Source organism: Saccostrea echinata, unplaced genomic scaffold (assembly GCF_033153115.1).
Source record: "Saccostrea echinata isolate AGI-Se365-2 ecotype Australia unplaced genomic scaffold, CSIRO_AGI_Sech_v1 ptg000002l, whole genome shotgun sequence".
Taxonomy (NCBI): domain Eukaryota; kingdom Metazoa; phylum Mollusca; class Bivalvia; order Ostreida; family Ostreidae; genus Saccostrea; species Saccostrea echinata.
The window spans coordinates 27,617,546-27,630,791 of NW_026889751.1; the positions used below are offsets into that span (position 1 = coordinate 27,617,546).

At 33.6% G+C, this 13,246-nt stretch overlaps 1 protein-coding gene across 8 annotated transcripts in view; it reads right to left on the reverse strand.

The window, feature by feature from the left end:
* LOC133175967 (serine/threonine-protein kinase MRCK alpha-like) overlaps window positions 1-6,948 on the reverse strand; it is a 38,160-nt gene extending 31,212 nt beyond the window's left edge. For all 8 annotated transcript variants that reach the window (XM_061311172.1, XM_061311154.1, XM_061311138.1 and 5 more), the window contains exons 1-4: window positions 6,379-6,948; window positions 922-1,013; window positions 510-593; window positions 270-365 (exon numbers count right to left, since the gene is read on the reverse strand). In XM_061311172.1, the coding sequence (XP_061167156.1) occupies window positions 270-365; window positions 510-593; window positions 922-1,013; window positions 6,379-6,559 (453 nt within the window). In that variant the 5' untranslated portion in view covers window positions 6,560-6,948. The remainder of the gene's footprint in view (window positions 1-269; window positions 366-509; window positions 594-921; window positions 1,014-6,378) is intronic.
* Window positions 6,949-13,246: the final 6,298 nt, after the last annotated feature.

Below are 13,246 nucleotides of genomic sequence, written 5' to 3' on the forward strand. Positions count from 1 at the left end.
ATAGCATGACTATGTACATAAAGAAAAATATTGTACAGCAGTATTATCAAGTTCTGAAATATGTACATGATATCTAGTTTGTATTAAATTACATAAAGGCTACAGAGTTAATTTATTAACTGCTTCTGACTATATACCTCTGGATAACAATTTTTATCTTGGAGTTCTCTCGGCTAAATGTTTTCATTTCCAATGAATTATGCATTTTGTTCATGTACAATTATATAAGGAATAAAACCATTTCAAATACACTTCATGTTGATACTTACCAAATAGTTATCATCTTGGAAGGCGTAGTGGAGATTTGTAATCCATCTTCTGTCACCATATACCAAGACATCTCGCTCTTCTTTGAAACAAGCCGTCTAAAACAAAGAAAGACATTTTATAAAATTCATTCTATTCTAAGTTTTGGGCTGTTTAAACAAATATTTTCCATTAACAGATTTAGCGACACGAACTAAGTTGAAAATTCTACAGCCAAGAAATCTTTATTGTTGTACGCTTACCTCTGCACGCTTCAGCATCTCCCATTTATTTAAAATCTTCATGGCGTACACTCTATCAGTGGATTTTAACTTCACAACGGCAACCTGCAGATAAAACATGGATAATGAATTACATCAAATATAACTACACATCAACTGGTGTTTTTCCCAAGTAATATTCAGCAGTCATATTCTTGAAATGGGAAAAATAATAAACTAACAAAAATTACAACTTGTCTTTACAAATACAATTAGACTTTTGAAATACAAATACAATTAGACTTTTGAAATTTCTCTGTTTCTTGTGAAACATAAACATGCAAATGCACATTTATTTATTTTGGAAGTTGCTACTTTAACTCTGATTGAAGGACAAATATGCTAGGGTTGAATGAACCAGATGCTGAAAGCCTTTACGCGATACAGTACTTACCTCCCCGAATGCCCCTTTTCCAATGATCCTAATGACCTCAAAATCATCTCTGTGTAATCGATATTGCTTTACCTTGGAAACAATCTGTCTGGCTGCAAGTGAAAATATTTATAGCTAAAAACTACAGGAAACTTTACGTCTGTTTATCCTGTTTACCTTTGTGATTTATTATCAACTCTTGATTATAACAAACTGTGTTATTGGCCACACGATAGAGAGATAGAGAGAGAGCTTTATTTTGTTTTGAACAAAGTTATTTCCAGAGGGGTCATCACAGGTCAATGTGAGTTCTGACCACCTTTCTGTTTTCAGTAGACTGTGCATCACACTGTCAGATATAGGTATAAATAGGTAAAAATTAATTACATAAATGGCTGTATCTCTAGTGAATAAGGATACACAATGTGTTCAAGATAAGCAGGGAAGTGCTATCTCCAATTCACATTGTTGACATAACTAAGTTAAAGGTCTCTGAGACAGGGCTAACATGATAATTTATTGATGTCGACAATCTGTTAAGTCACTTTTGCCTTTTGAGACATCCCCTTGTATAATAACTGTCAATGATGACTCAGAGTGACTAGGAGAGAATTTCTTTGAGTCCTGCATCTGTCTACAAAAGATTCTGTGTAACCGCTGCTCAGGAAGTGGAAACCGCACACGCTCAGAGTTAGCCCTACATGTCATTACCCTCTTCCTGCATTCACACCACTATAATTACACTCAGTTCAAACAGAAGCTTTTCTACTTATGTAATATTCTGCATGTGCAAGTGATACACCTAGTCAAGACATTTAGTGGAATCATATGTTCTAATACAACTCCTGAGAGTAAAACTGGGCCCGGGTGACAGTCTACCTGAGACCTAGCCTCATTTCCTGAACATTAGTCATCTTATTAAACACATCTAAACCTGAACCCACCCAGGAAGATGTTGTAAAGGAAAGGGAAAACATTAGCTATCTATTTAATATTTCAGACATAATCTGATACTAGTTTACCCCTAAATTTCCGAAGATGACACTATAGGGAAATAATGGCATGCTGCATGTAACATTTTCATTTCCTTTTTAGCTTTGTTCATTGTTAGCACAGAGAACACTCGTTCCTCTTATTCACAGAAAAAAATTTAGCCTTGGTTTATTTATATCACCATGACCTAGAAATGTAGGTATATTGCAATTTATCAACAAAATTCTTTTTTAACATAGTACTGACAACCAGCAGGTGGCAGCAAATTTCAACCATCAATGAATTTTACAGGGAAAATCCTGCTTATACTTAAAGATGAGTCTATTGATAAACTATACTATCTTAGGAATGGCATGTCTGAGTGAGAAATCAATCTGATGACAACAAACAACATAATGTATATAATCCACTCAGAATCTCAGACCTGACGACGAGGATTTATACACAGTAGACTTGGTAGGATATCTCAAGTTAAACTACATGTAATGAAAAACAAAATCTCAAGACTAATGATTTAAACAACCAAAAATCGAACCAAAAATTGAACCGACTCAAACTGAAAATTTTTGGAACTCTGAGAGCCCTAACAATAAGTCATCTTAGACTAATGATTCAAACAATAAGTCATCTCAGTCCAATGATTTAAACAATAAAGTCATCTCAGACAAAACTAAAGATTTGAATAAGTCATCTCAAACCAAATTAGTGATTTAAATAATAGGTCATCTTAGAAAAAACAAATGATTTAAACAAAAGAACACCTTATATCAAACAAATGATATATACAATAGATCATCTCAAATCAATTGGATGATTAAACAATGCAAAAACAATGGATAAACTCAGGACAAACTAATGATTTATGCAATAGATTATCTTATACTCAGACCAACCTAATGATTTATACAATTGATTATCTCAGACCAACCTAATGATTTAACTAATTAGATAATATTACTCATACAATATATACACGGATAAATAGAGGATATTCAATGTTTTGTAGATGAATATGGAATTTATTTCACGAGTGGGACAGGATTTTTTTGATATTTTCACGAGTGCGAAGCACGAGTGAAAATATAAAAAAATCCTGTCTCACAAGTGAAATAAATTCCATATTCATCTACAAAACATTGAATTTTCTGTTTATTACATTTTCTTTGATTTTCCCTTTGCCTCTGTCTTTTCTTAACACAGTGTCATAGGCATGACGTCATAGTTGAGCGGTTGAAACGTCATAGCTTAGAAGTTGTGTGATTGAAAACATTAAATAGCATGGATTTTAGCAACATTTTTGGGAAGAAATTTGCAGTTTTAGCTCTATCAAGATGCTTAGTCACGATCTCTATCTTATGACAGGCCAGAAATTATTTTTACTTACTTTGATATCCTTTCACACTGTGAGAGAATATCATTTTTGGTATCCTTTCACACTGTGAGAGAATATCACTTTTATTCAATTAATAAATCACAGTATTTCACTGTTGAAAATGTAATAATCTATCCTAATATATACACCCTCCAATTAACACGATTAAGTTTCAAAAATATAATCTGAGTAGGAAAATGATAAATTTCTCAGAAAGGAGATTGAAAAAAGTTTTTGGGAGCATTTTTTGTCATTTACTTTGTCAGCATGTTTTTTTCCATGTTTACTAACTTGGGAATAACAAAGCATTAAATGAAAATGTCTAAGAAAACCAAGATCATGAAGATGTATTTTCTCTGAAACAAATAAACCTGGTGGCATTTCACAATTACTATTCCATGCATGTGGATATAACTGATATTTACCACTACATTAGATTTTGAGGAATCAACAGTTTGGAAAAGAGAGAAACATTCCTTCTAATCATGTGCAGAGGTTGAACTCCTGCATACCTCATTAAGGTAAGGTACAAGTCAATTAGGTCTCTGGTTAATGCTGGTACCGCTATCAATCATATTTCTTAGATTTCCATTTAATTAATTTATTACCTATCACATGTTCAAACCAGACGATATACTATTATCAATACTTAATCACAACCAATTCCCCTTATACCCTCATGAAATACTTATATAACCTTGTACCCTAGAAAGCACTACATGTGCTTTCAAAATAGAAATGTGATTACCTGCATGTCATACAAAAGTACTTCCTTTTTAGCGGTATGATAATTTGAGTATGTCTTACATTTATTTCTTATTATATTTCAGGAAGTAACAAATTAAAGAAATGACTCAGTCATACAACAATCTTATATACACAGACATGTATAACTATAGCTGTAATTATATAAAGTAACTCTTAGTAAGCCGAGATGCTGCACTATTATTTTGAGTATGTGTATAAATATACATTCAGTTTTAAAGTAGATGTATTCAGAAAACACCACTGTAATGCTATTGCCAAAAAATATTTTAATTTGACCTTGATATGACCTTGACCTGGCATGAGTTACTGATGTTGAAACTACAGCTTCTTGGTCACACACATCTCTGCCTTGCAAATCAGAAGGCATCATGGTAGGATTAAACAATAAAAATAGACTTTGGAATACTGTAGATCACCAAATTTTCGCGACACCTTATTTTTGCGAGTTGGAAATTTACTGTGTATTAGCGAGACAAAATTTTCACTAATTGTGATTACTACTGCTCTATATAATCTTTCAGAATACTAATATACGCAAGAATGTTATTTTCGCCAGCACACAGTCTCGCGTCATTTAGTGAAAATAAAGTTCTCGCAAAGAAAAAGTGATTTACAGTACTTATTATTTACAGAAGTACTTTTTTCTGTGTGGAAGTTATTGACGCTATGTACACAGCCACAAATTCTTTGTGGATATTTCTTCCCGCATACATTAGGTACATTTAAGGCACACAGTGGCAATCTATAAGAAATCCATTTAATTTTCTACCCGTAGATTGAATAGATATTGTGATTCTGCAGAATTATGACTCCATGGAAAAAGTATGTTTACAGTAACTATCACTTTATACACAATTGCTTAATTTGCTTTCTAGAATAAAATAAATCCTACCATCAGCATCCCCTAGTATAAACTTCATTTTGTTCATAATAAGTAAACCATCAAAGGATGACATACAGTTAAAAAAGGTAAGACATTTATGAACAACAAGAACAAAATTCAACAGAAAACTTGATCAAACTAATTGATGACCTAATCTTAAGGTTGCAAATAACATTTTAAACTAATGGGCCATGTGAGCTTCCAACTTAACACATTTTACAAGCCCATATTGATATTTTGGGGCCCATTACTTATTGTTCACTTGGTAAAAAAAAAAAATCATTTCTTATGATAACAAATCTCAAATACATTCCTGTCCACAGTCCTTCAATTCATTTTTCTTGGGGGTTTTGAAACCAATTGTATAGAATTCCATGTTTTCATTCACTTCAAAATATATATTTTGAATTGAATGTTTCTATCGTAAAATTACAGAAAGCATACTTTACTAACAGAAAGCGTACTTTACCGACTTTCAAAGTTCATCATGTGAAATATTTTTAGCCAAGGTTGCAGCAAAAAATCAGAAAACATTTTCAACATTTTAATTTCAGGAGGAAAATTAATATAAAGCTGCTAATTGTGAATAATACAGTGTGCACTTTAATTGGACTAAAACCTGCTACCGTTGATACACAAATGAATTTTCTTATTTTCAAGGAATCATTTCATTTGACATAATTCTGGGTCTTTATTGGAAAAAAAAAAGGTGAAAATGAATTTGAATTTAATAGTGGAACCAAACCACATAAAGGTTCCGGAAAATGTCCGATAAAATTCTTACTCACCATGTGGGTGATAATATCCTCAATTTGGTCACCCACAGGCAAAACTACTTGCATTTGCAAGTGGTTATTTGCAACCCTGAATCTTTAAGGCAGTTTAATGTTGGTTATAGCAAAGTCATGTTTATAAATTGTCATTATCAATTCATAGTTCTTATATATGGGTCTTCATAAATACCAAAAACAAAGTTTATAGTTTGGTAAATTTGTTATTCTCCAACAGTCCCGGAACTTGAAATTTAACTTAATAATATAATAAAATTGTTATTATGAAATGAATGGATATATCAATAAGATTGGTTTGTGTGAAATGTGTGTTACTCAACACAATGGATTTCATTGTCAGTGCCTGTACCTAATATTAAGGGTACTGCATGACTAAATAACTGATCAAGTGTTCTGGTATACAATTGGTGAATAAATATGTTTTGATCTCCTTGAGGAAGGTCTACTATACTGTTACAAAGGGCCTTAATTTTTGTTAAAAAAAAATACCATCACTTAACAGGTTCATGCAAGTGCAACATGAGTCAAAGAAACATCAACATGATGTTTTCCAGCTATTTTTTCTTTGTATTATACAGGTACAGAAATGGAGATGTACTAAATTGCGAAAATAAAACACACCTTTAAACAAAATATACATGAAACATATTAAATACTCATAATTCCCTTACCAAAATCTAGAAACTCAGATATGTTTTTTTCTCTGCGTAGTGTGGAGTTGCAGCATTCGTCGTAGAGGACAATAAGAACGTCCAGCAAAGTCTCCACACTTAGGGCCTGTCCATTGCTGTTCGGCACCCCTCCCACATACAAATCACTCAACTTTTTCAATCGCTCTTCTGCAGACATCATAGTGTCGAGAGAGCGTCTTTAAACCTTCGTGAATCAAAATTTTGAGAACAGACTGCACTCATACCTTGTTTTCTATATACAAGGTATGATCTTTTGTTCTTTCACTTACTATAAGAATACATATTATGTCTGAAATTAGTAAAATTATCACTCTGCTTTTAAGGGGAGCCTGTCAAAATAATCTTCATACTTCCGATACTAAACGTCAATTATTCACTGCGTCCAATGACGATTGTTTTGTCACCAGTAGTTTTAAATAATTTGTTGAACAAGTTTTAAGCTGCAATCCTATGACGTTTCTTTAAGATTGCATCCCTTTGATTTGAATGTTTATACACCCTCCTTTTATCGAGACGTTCATTCTTTCGGATGTCATGAACATGGCCGACGATAATGCATTGTGGGATATTGATACGCAGGTGTGACGTCATCCTTTTTATTACACATCCAGCATCTGCATAAAACACGCATATTGCCTACTTAGCATCGATAGAATGGATACTAAATTATAAACTTAACAAAAATCCACTCTCTGTGCTTTTACGTAATGATAGTTTCATTTTTTAGCCCAGTTATGAGCATTTTAGTCTTCCTATTCATCACAGGGGCGGATCAAAGCCTGTTTGGAATGGCGTATGTAACTAAATTAAAACTTCTGGAAATTTTACTTGCTTTGCAGGAAGCAAATTCAGTTTGGGGGGGGGGGCACAGCCATACATTTTCAATTGACAGCTGAGGGGACACTACCAGAAATTTCCTGACAGGCAAAAAAAAAAAAAAAAAAAGGTCATCAGACGTTTTTATTGAGGGGGCACAAGCATATATAGTATCTATGTTTACTATAGTAATCTATATATCGGCAAAATTATTGGGGGGGGGGGGGCAGCCCCCCCCCCCGGTTCCTACGGCCATGCTATGAGAATATTTAAGAATCTTCAGTGACGCATGCATTTGACATCATCATGAAACAAGTTGAATTCTTTATCTATTAAAAAAAAAAGTCTCTGACGAAACTAGCTGTAGCTCTACTGGTTTGTACTTAAAACAAAGGAAGAGAAAAGGACCACTTGTACTTGAAACTTTGCAACAGAAATAAACAGAATAATGATCCTTGGGTTATTCTCTTTTTGAGGTAAAATTTATTGCAATCAGACTGAAACTGCAGGAGGAGTGGCCTTTTAAAAAGATTTAGATTCTAGTAACCATGGCAACACTTCATCAAAATCAAAAAACCAATATAGAGAAATATGTATCTTAGTGTATTCTACAAGTAAGCCAAATTATATTGAAAGCTTACCAAAACTGTAGGAGGAGTAGTGTTTTGAATGTATTTCACAGAAATTTCTATTTTTAGTAGTCATGGCAACACTGTTCATCAAAATCAAAAATAAATACACAGAATTAGGAACCTATGGGTAGTTTATTGATGTGCCAAGTTATATTGAAATCAGACCAAAACTGTAGGAGGAGTAGCATTTTTCAATGTATTTCACAGAAATTTCTATTTTTAGTAACCATGGCAACACTGTTCATGGAAATCAAAAACCAATACACAGAATTATCTTTTAGTTTGTCTACTTGTGTGCCAAGTTATATTAAAATCAGACCAAAACTGTAGGAGGAGTAGCATTTTCAAAGTATTTCACAGAAATGTCTATTTTCTGGTAACCATGGCAACAGCAGTCATAAAAATAAAAAACAAGAGCCTCAAGGGCCTTAACAGTCACCTGAGTATAATACAACAATTTAGAGGATCCATAGAGTATAAAATGAACTGAAAGGTGAATCTTTGTTGCCCAAAAGCAAGAAAAATAGGGTGATCAGGATCAACAAAATAATTAGTCTAGTGTTCATTAACAGTACATAAATTAGGTTCTAATCTGTTCCCCATTTATCACTCTCACCAGACAGTATATAAACAAACTTACAATCAGTGCTTCTGAACTCTCTTAATTCGTTGTTGAAATCTCTTACATTGGCCTCTATTGGTCTTTGATGAACATTTAATAAGACAAGTTATTTTTGTCTCATTTTTATATATCTGTTACTTACAAGTCTACCTGATCATTAAAACTATTAAGGTATGTCACTCGTCAGCTTTTTAGAAAATTTCAGGCAGAACCTCTTACTTCAAAACTATTTATTAAAATTCAATTTTCCTAACATATTTAAATGAAATAATGTAAATTGTTCAACATTCAATGAAAAAAATGCTCAAAAATTCATAAAGAACCAAGATTTATGAGGGACTATTTCTTGTGGTGAAAGGATATTTAGCAGAAAATTCTGCAAACCTGCACATTTATTAAATTTAATATCTTGGAACTTTAGCCTCACATACTTTTACTTAGAGAATATTTTCCGTTATGATATGATAGGAATATTAAATATAGGTCTTAATTTATATTTTTATAACAAATTTTACACCTTCCCTCAACAAACTTTGCCGAGAAATGAAGATATATTAAAGAAGTCAAGATAAAATTTACACCGTTTTTGGCCTGAAAATCGCATATTTTGACCAATATTTCAAAATTTACATCACTGACCCCAACTTTTTCTTTCATTATTTAAAACTACTCGATACTTGTGACTGATCAGCACTTAAGTCGTAAAAAGTTTGATACAAGAAAATATTTATTGCCTATTTAGATTTTTGATACCCCAAATATGTTACTTTTTTAGTGCAAAAAGGTCACACAATAATTTACACGCATTAATTTGCAAGATTTGTTCAATGATAAATATTATTCAAACTATTCTACGTAAAATAAGATTATATTTATTGCCATGGTTACATATGATAAAACATGATAAGGGTTAAAGTGATTAACCAAAGAGTTAAAATTTAAGTGTAAAAAGGTCAACTTAATTGTACCGTAGCTCAGTCAGATGCACACTGACCCCCTGTTTTCTCTGCGATTTTGAGTCATACTATATGAGTACATATCCAAAATATACTTCTCAAAAAATCCTTGATATAACAAATTTCACGAGTGACATACCTTAAAGTACTTTTTGTATTATACAATAAAAATTCTTGCATAATTCTATTATTCTATTAACCTTTCAAGTACATTATTTACAGTGATTAATTATCACAAGTAAATGGCAAAGGGGAATAACTCCTCTCAGAATACAAATTAATAGAGCCCTGGCCTGGACCAGAACACTTGACCAAATGGTTCTGATGTTCAAAAATCTGCAGCTGGTAAAAATAACCTTCCTTATTAAAACTTTTACTCTTTTTGCCTCTGATATGCCCTGGTGCAGAGAAGATTTTTAAAGCATTAATGCATTTTCACTATATAATAAATAGAGCCCTGCCCTAATATCAGAACCTCTGATCCAGGGGTCATGAAATTCACAATTTTGGAAGAGGCATCCTTGCTTATCATAACCATGTATTTGTTTAAATAATACCCAGGAGAAGAGAAGATTTTCAAAGAAATAATGCACTTTCACTATATGATCTATATAGCCCCGCCCTAGCACCAGAACCCCTGACCCTGGGGCTATGAATTTTTAATTTGTTTAAATAATACCCAGGAGTAGAGAAGAAGATTTTCAAACAAATAATACATTTTCACTATATGATCTATATAGCCCTGCTCTAGCATCAGAACCCCTGACCCTGGGGCCATGAATTTCACAATTTTGGTAGAGTCACCCTTGCTTATCACAACTATGTATTCAATTTGTTTCAATATTGAATAATACCCAGGAGTAGAGAAGAAGATTTTCAAAGAAATAATGCACTTTCACTATATGATCTATATAGCCCCACCCTAGCACCAGAACCCCTGACCCTGGGGCCATGAATTTCACAATTTTGGTAGAGTCACCTTTGCTTATCATAACTATGTATTCAATTTGTTTCAGTAATACCCAGGAGTAGAGAAGATTTTCAAAGAAATAATGCACTTTCACTATATGATCTATATAGCCCCTCCCTAGCACTTAAGAACCCCTGACCCTGAGGCTATGAATTTCAAAATTTTGGTAGAGTCACCCTTGCTTATCATAACTATGTATTCAATTTGTTTCAGTAATACCCAGGAGTAGAGAAGAAGATTTTCAAAGAAATAACGCACTTTCACTATATGATCTATATAGCCCCTCCCTAGCACTAGAACCTCTGACCCTGAGGCTATGAATTTCAAAATTTTGGTAGAGTCACCCTTGCTTATCACAACTATGTATTCAATTTGTTTCAATAATACCCAGGAGTAGAGAAGAAGATTTTCAAAGAAATAATGCACTTTCATTATATGATCTATATAGCCCCACCCTAGCACCAGAACCCCTGACCCTGGGGCCATGAATTTCACAATTTTGGTAGAGTCACCCTTGCATATCATAACTATGTATTCAATTTGTTTCAATAATACCCAGGAGTAGAGAAGAAGATTTTCAAAGAAATAATGCACTTTCACTATATGATCTATATAGCCCTGCCCTAGCACCAGAACCCCTGACCCTGGGGCCATGAATTTCACAATTTTGGTAGAGGGCTCAATGCTTATTACAATCATGCCAACAGTTTGACTGCTTGATGTCCTGGAGTAAAGAAGATTTTTAAAGATTGCATGAATTTTTATGGTTTTGGCCCCACCCCTCAGGCCCCAGGGGGGCAGGGGCCACGAATTTCACAATTTTTGTTCCCCTTCACCCATAGATGCTATATGCCAAAATTGGTTGAAATTGGTTTGCTGGTTCCAGAGAAGAAGCTGAAAATGTTCAAAAGTTTACGACCGACGAACGACGGACGACGACGGACGAAAAGAGATAGCAATAGGTCACCTGAGTGACTCAGGTGACCTAAAAACTGATTTACAGAATTATGTATCTTAATGTTGCTACTTGTGTGCCAAGCTATGTTCTGAAATCAGATCAAAACTGTATGAGGAGTAGCATTTTGAAAAATTGTTGACAGACAGATGGACGGACACATTACTAGAGCATAAGCTCTTCCATTCTCTGACCAGTTGAGCTAAAAATCAGGATCATATCATATGATCATCAGAAAATCATACATACAGAAAATGTTGTTCCCAATTGATATAAAAGAATTTTATGTGCTGCAGCATAATCTAATCTATGGGCATGTAGAAGGGAGGGGGGATGGCAGATTTTGGAAGTAAATGATCTGTCATTGATTTTACATTGCAAATAAAAAGTCTGTAGTCAGTTGGCAAGAAAACAATCTGTCCTTGCCAAGTGCTACTACCCTACCCCCCATGAAATAATAGATTTATAGATTGTAAGTTTTTCCTTTTTTTTTTTTTTTGCTGGTCAAACATTTTGCAATGAAGAAGAAAAGAAATAATCTGTCTCAGATTATCTTGAAAATAAATATTAATCTGTTCTTCAAATAGGCCACCCCGTCCCACAGCCAAAGTTGTCCCTAAATGCTTTGCTACAGTTACTTGTACGGTTGGAGTAGCTTAGGAAAAGACTAGGTCTTAAAAGTTGATCTGGAGAGGATATTGTTTGAGAGCTCTCCTTGATTCTGCAATGTCACAGCTCATATTTAAAATACACAAGAACTTTGAGAGGGCCCCAGCTAGTTTAGGCATTCTAAATCTTTTCTCTACCTTTTTGCACAAGATGACACTTTTCAACCCAGAGGCACAATATACAGTAGTGTATTCAAAGGATAAACTGCAGTTTGATGTGCACCTTTCCCATTTTCTAAATTCCAGTCATCATACTACTCTGTCTATTAGAAATAAAAACAAAATGTGTTTGTGAAACACTGATGCCCCCATATGGCAGCTCAAGGCCAAAATTGAAGTTACATTCCAAGGTCAAGAGTTCAAAAAATGTTGGTACCCAGAGAAAGGTCTTGTCACAAGGAATACACAATCACATGAAATCTAATGCACCAACCACTCAAAAAATAAGGCAAAGAATAAAGTTTTTTAAAAAAAGGTCATACTCCACGGTTAAGGTCAAGAGGTAAAAAATATTGTTACCAAAGGAATGTCTGGTCACAAGGACTATATGTCACAAGGACTACATGAAAGCCCTAGCACCAACTGTTCAAAGTTATAGGCAAGGTTAAAGACTTTTACAAATGTAGGTCAAACTTCAGGGTCAAGGTCAGGTCAAAATTGTTGGTACCCAAAGGAAGGTCTAATCACAAAAAATATACATGTAATATATGAAATCCCTAGCACCAACCATTCAAAAGTTAAGGGCAAAGTTAAAGATTTTCACAAATAGGTCAAACTCCAAGGTCAAAAGATCCATGTTGGACTGTTCACATGGAATACACAGTTGAAATATAAAAGTCCTGGCACCAACCATTCAAAAGTTATGATAAGGCTTAATTTTTTGGGGACAGACAGATTAACAGACAAACAGACCAAAAACTATGCCCTTGAATCTTCCATTATGATGGCATAAAATGACTGAAAAAAACACCGATTTTGTTCAAAGATAAAATTTATTTTAAAAAAGAAAAAAAAAAACCCAACAAAAATAAACAAATGTACAACCCACAAATTATGCGAAAACCTGCAGATTCAGTATTTGACAGTGTAAATATGGGCATGACTGGTTTGGTCACGATAACCTTAAGTGGAAAAATGCTGAATGAGAAAAAATAATACCTCCAAAATTCTACAGTTTCAATCACAAAAATAAAACAAATAGATGACGTGGTATTCGATTAAAAACACT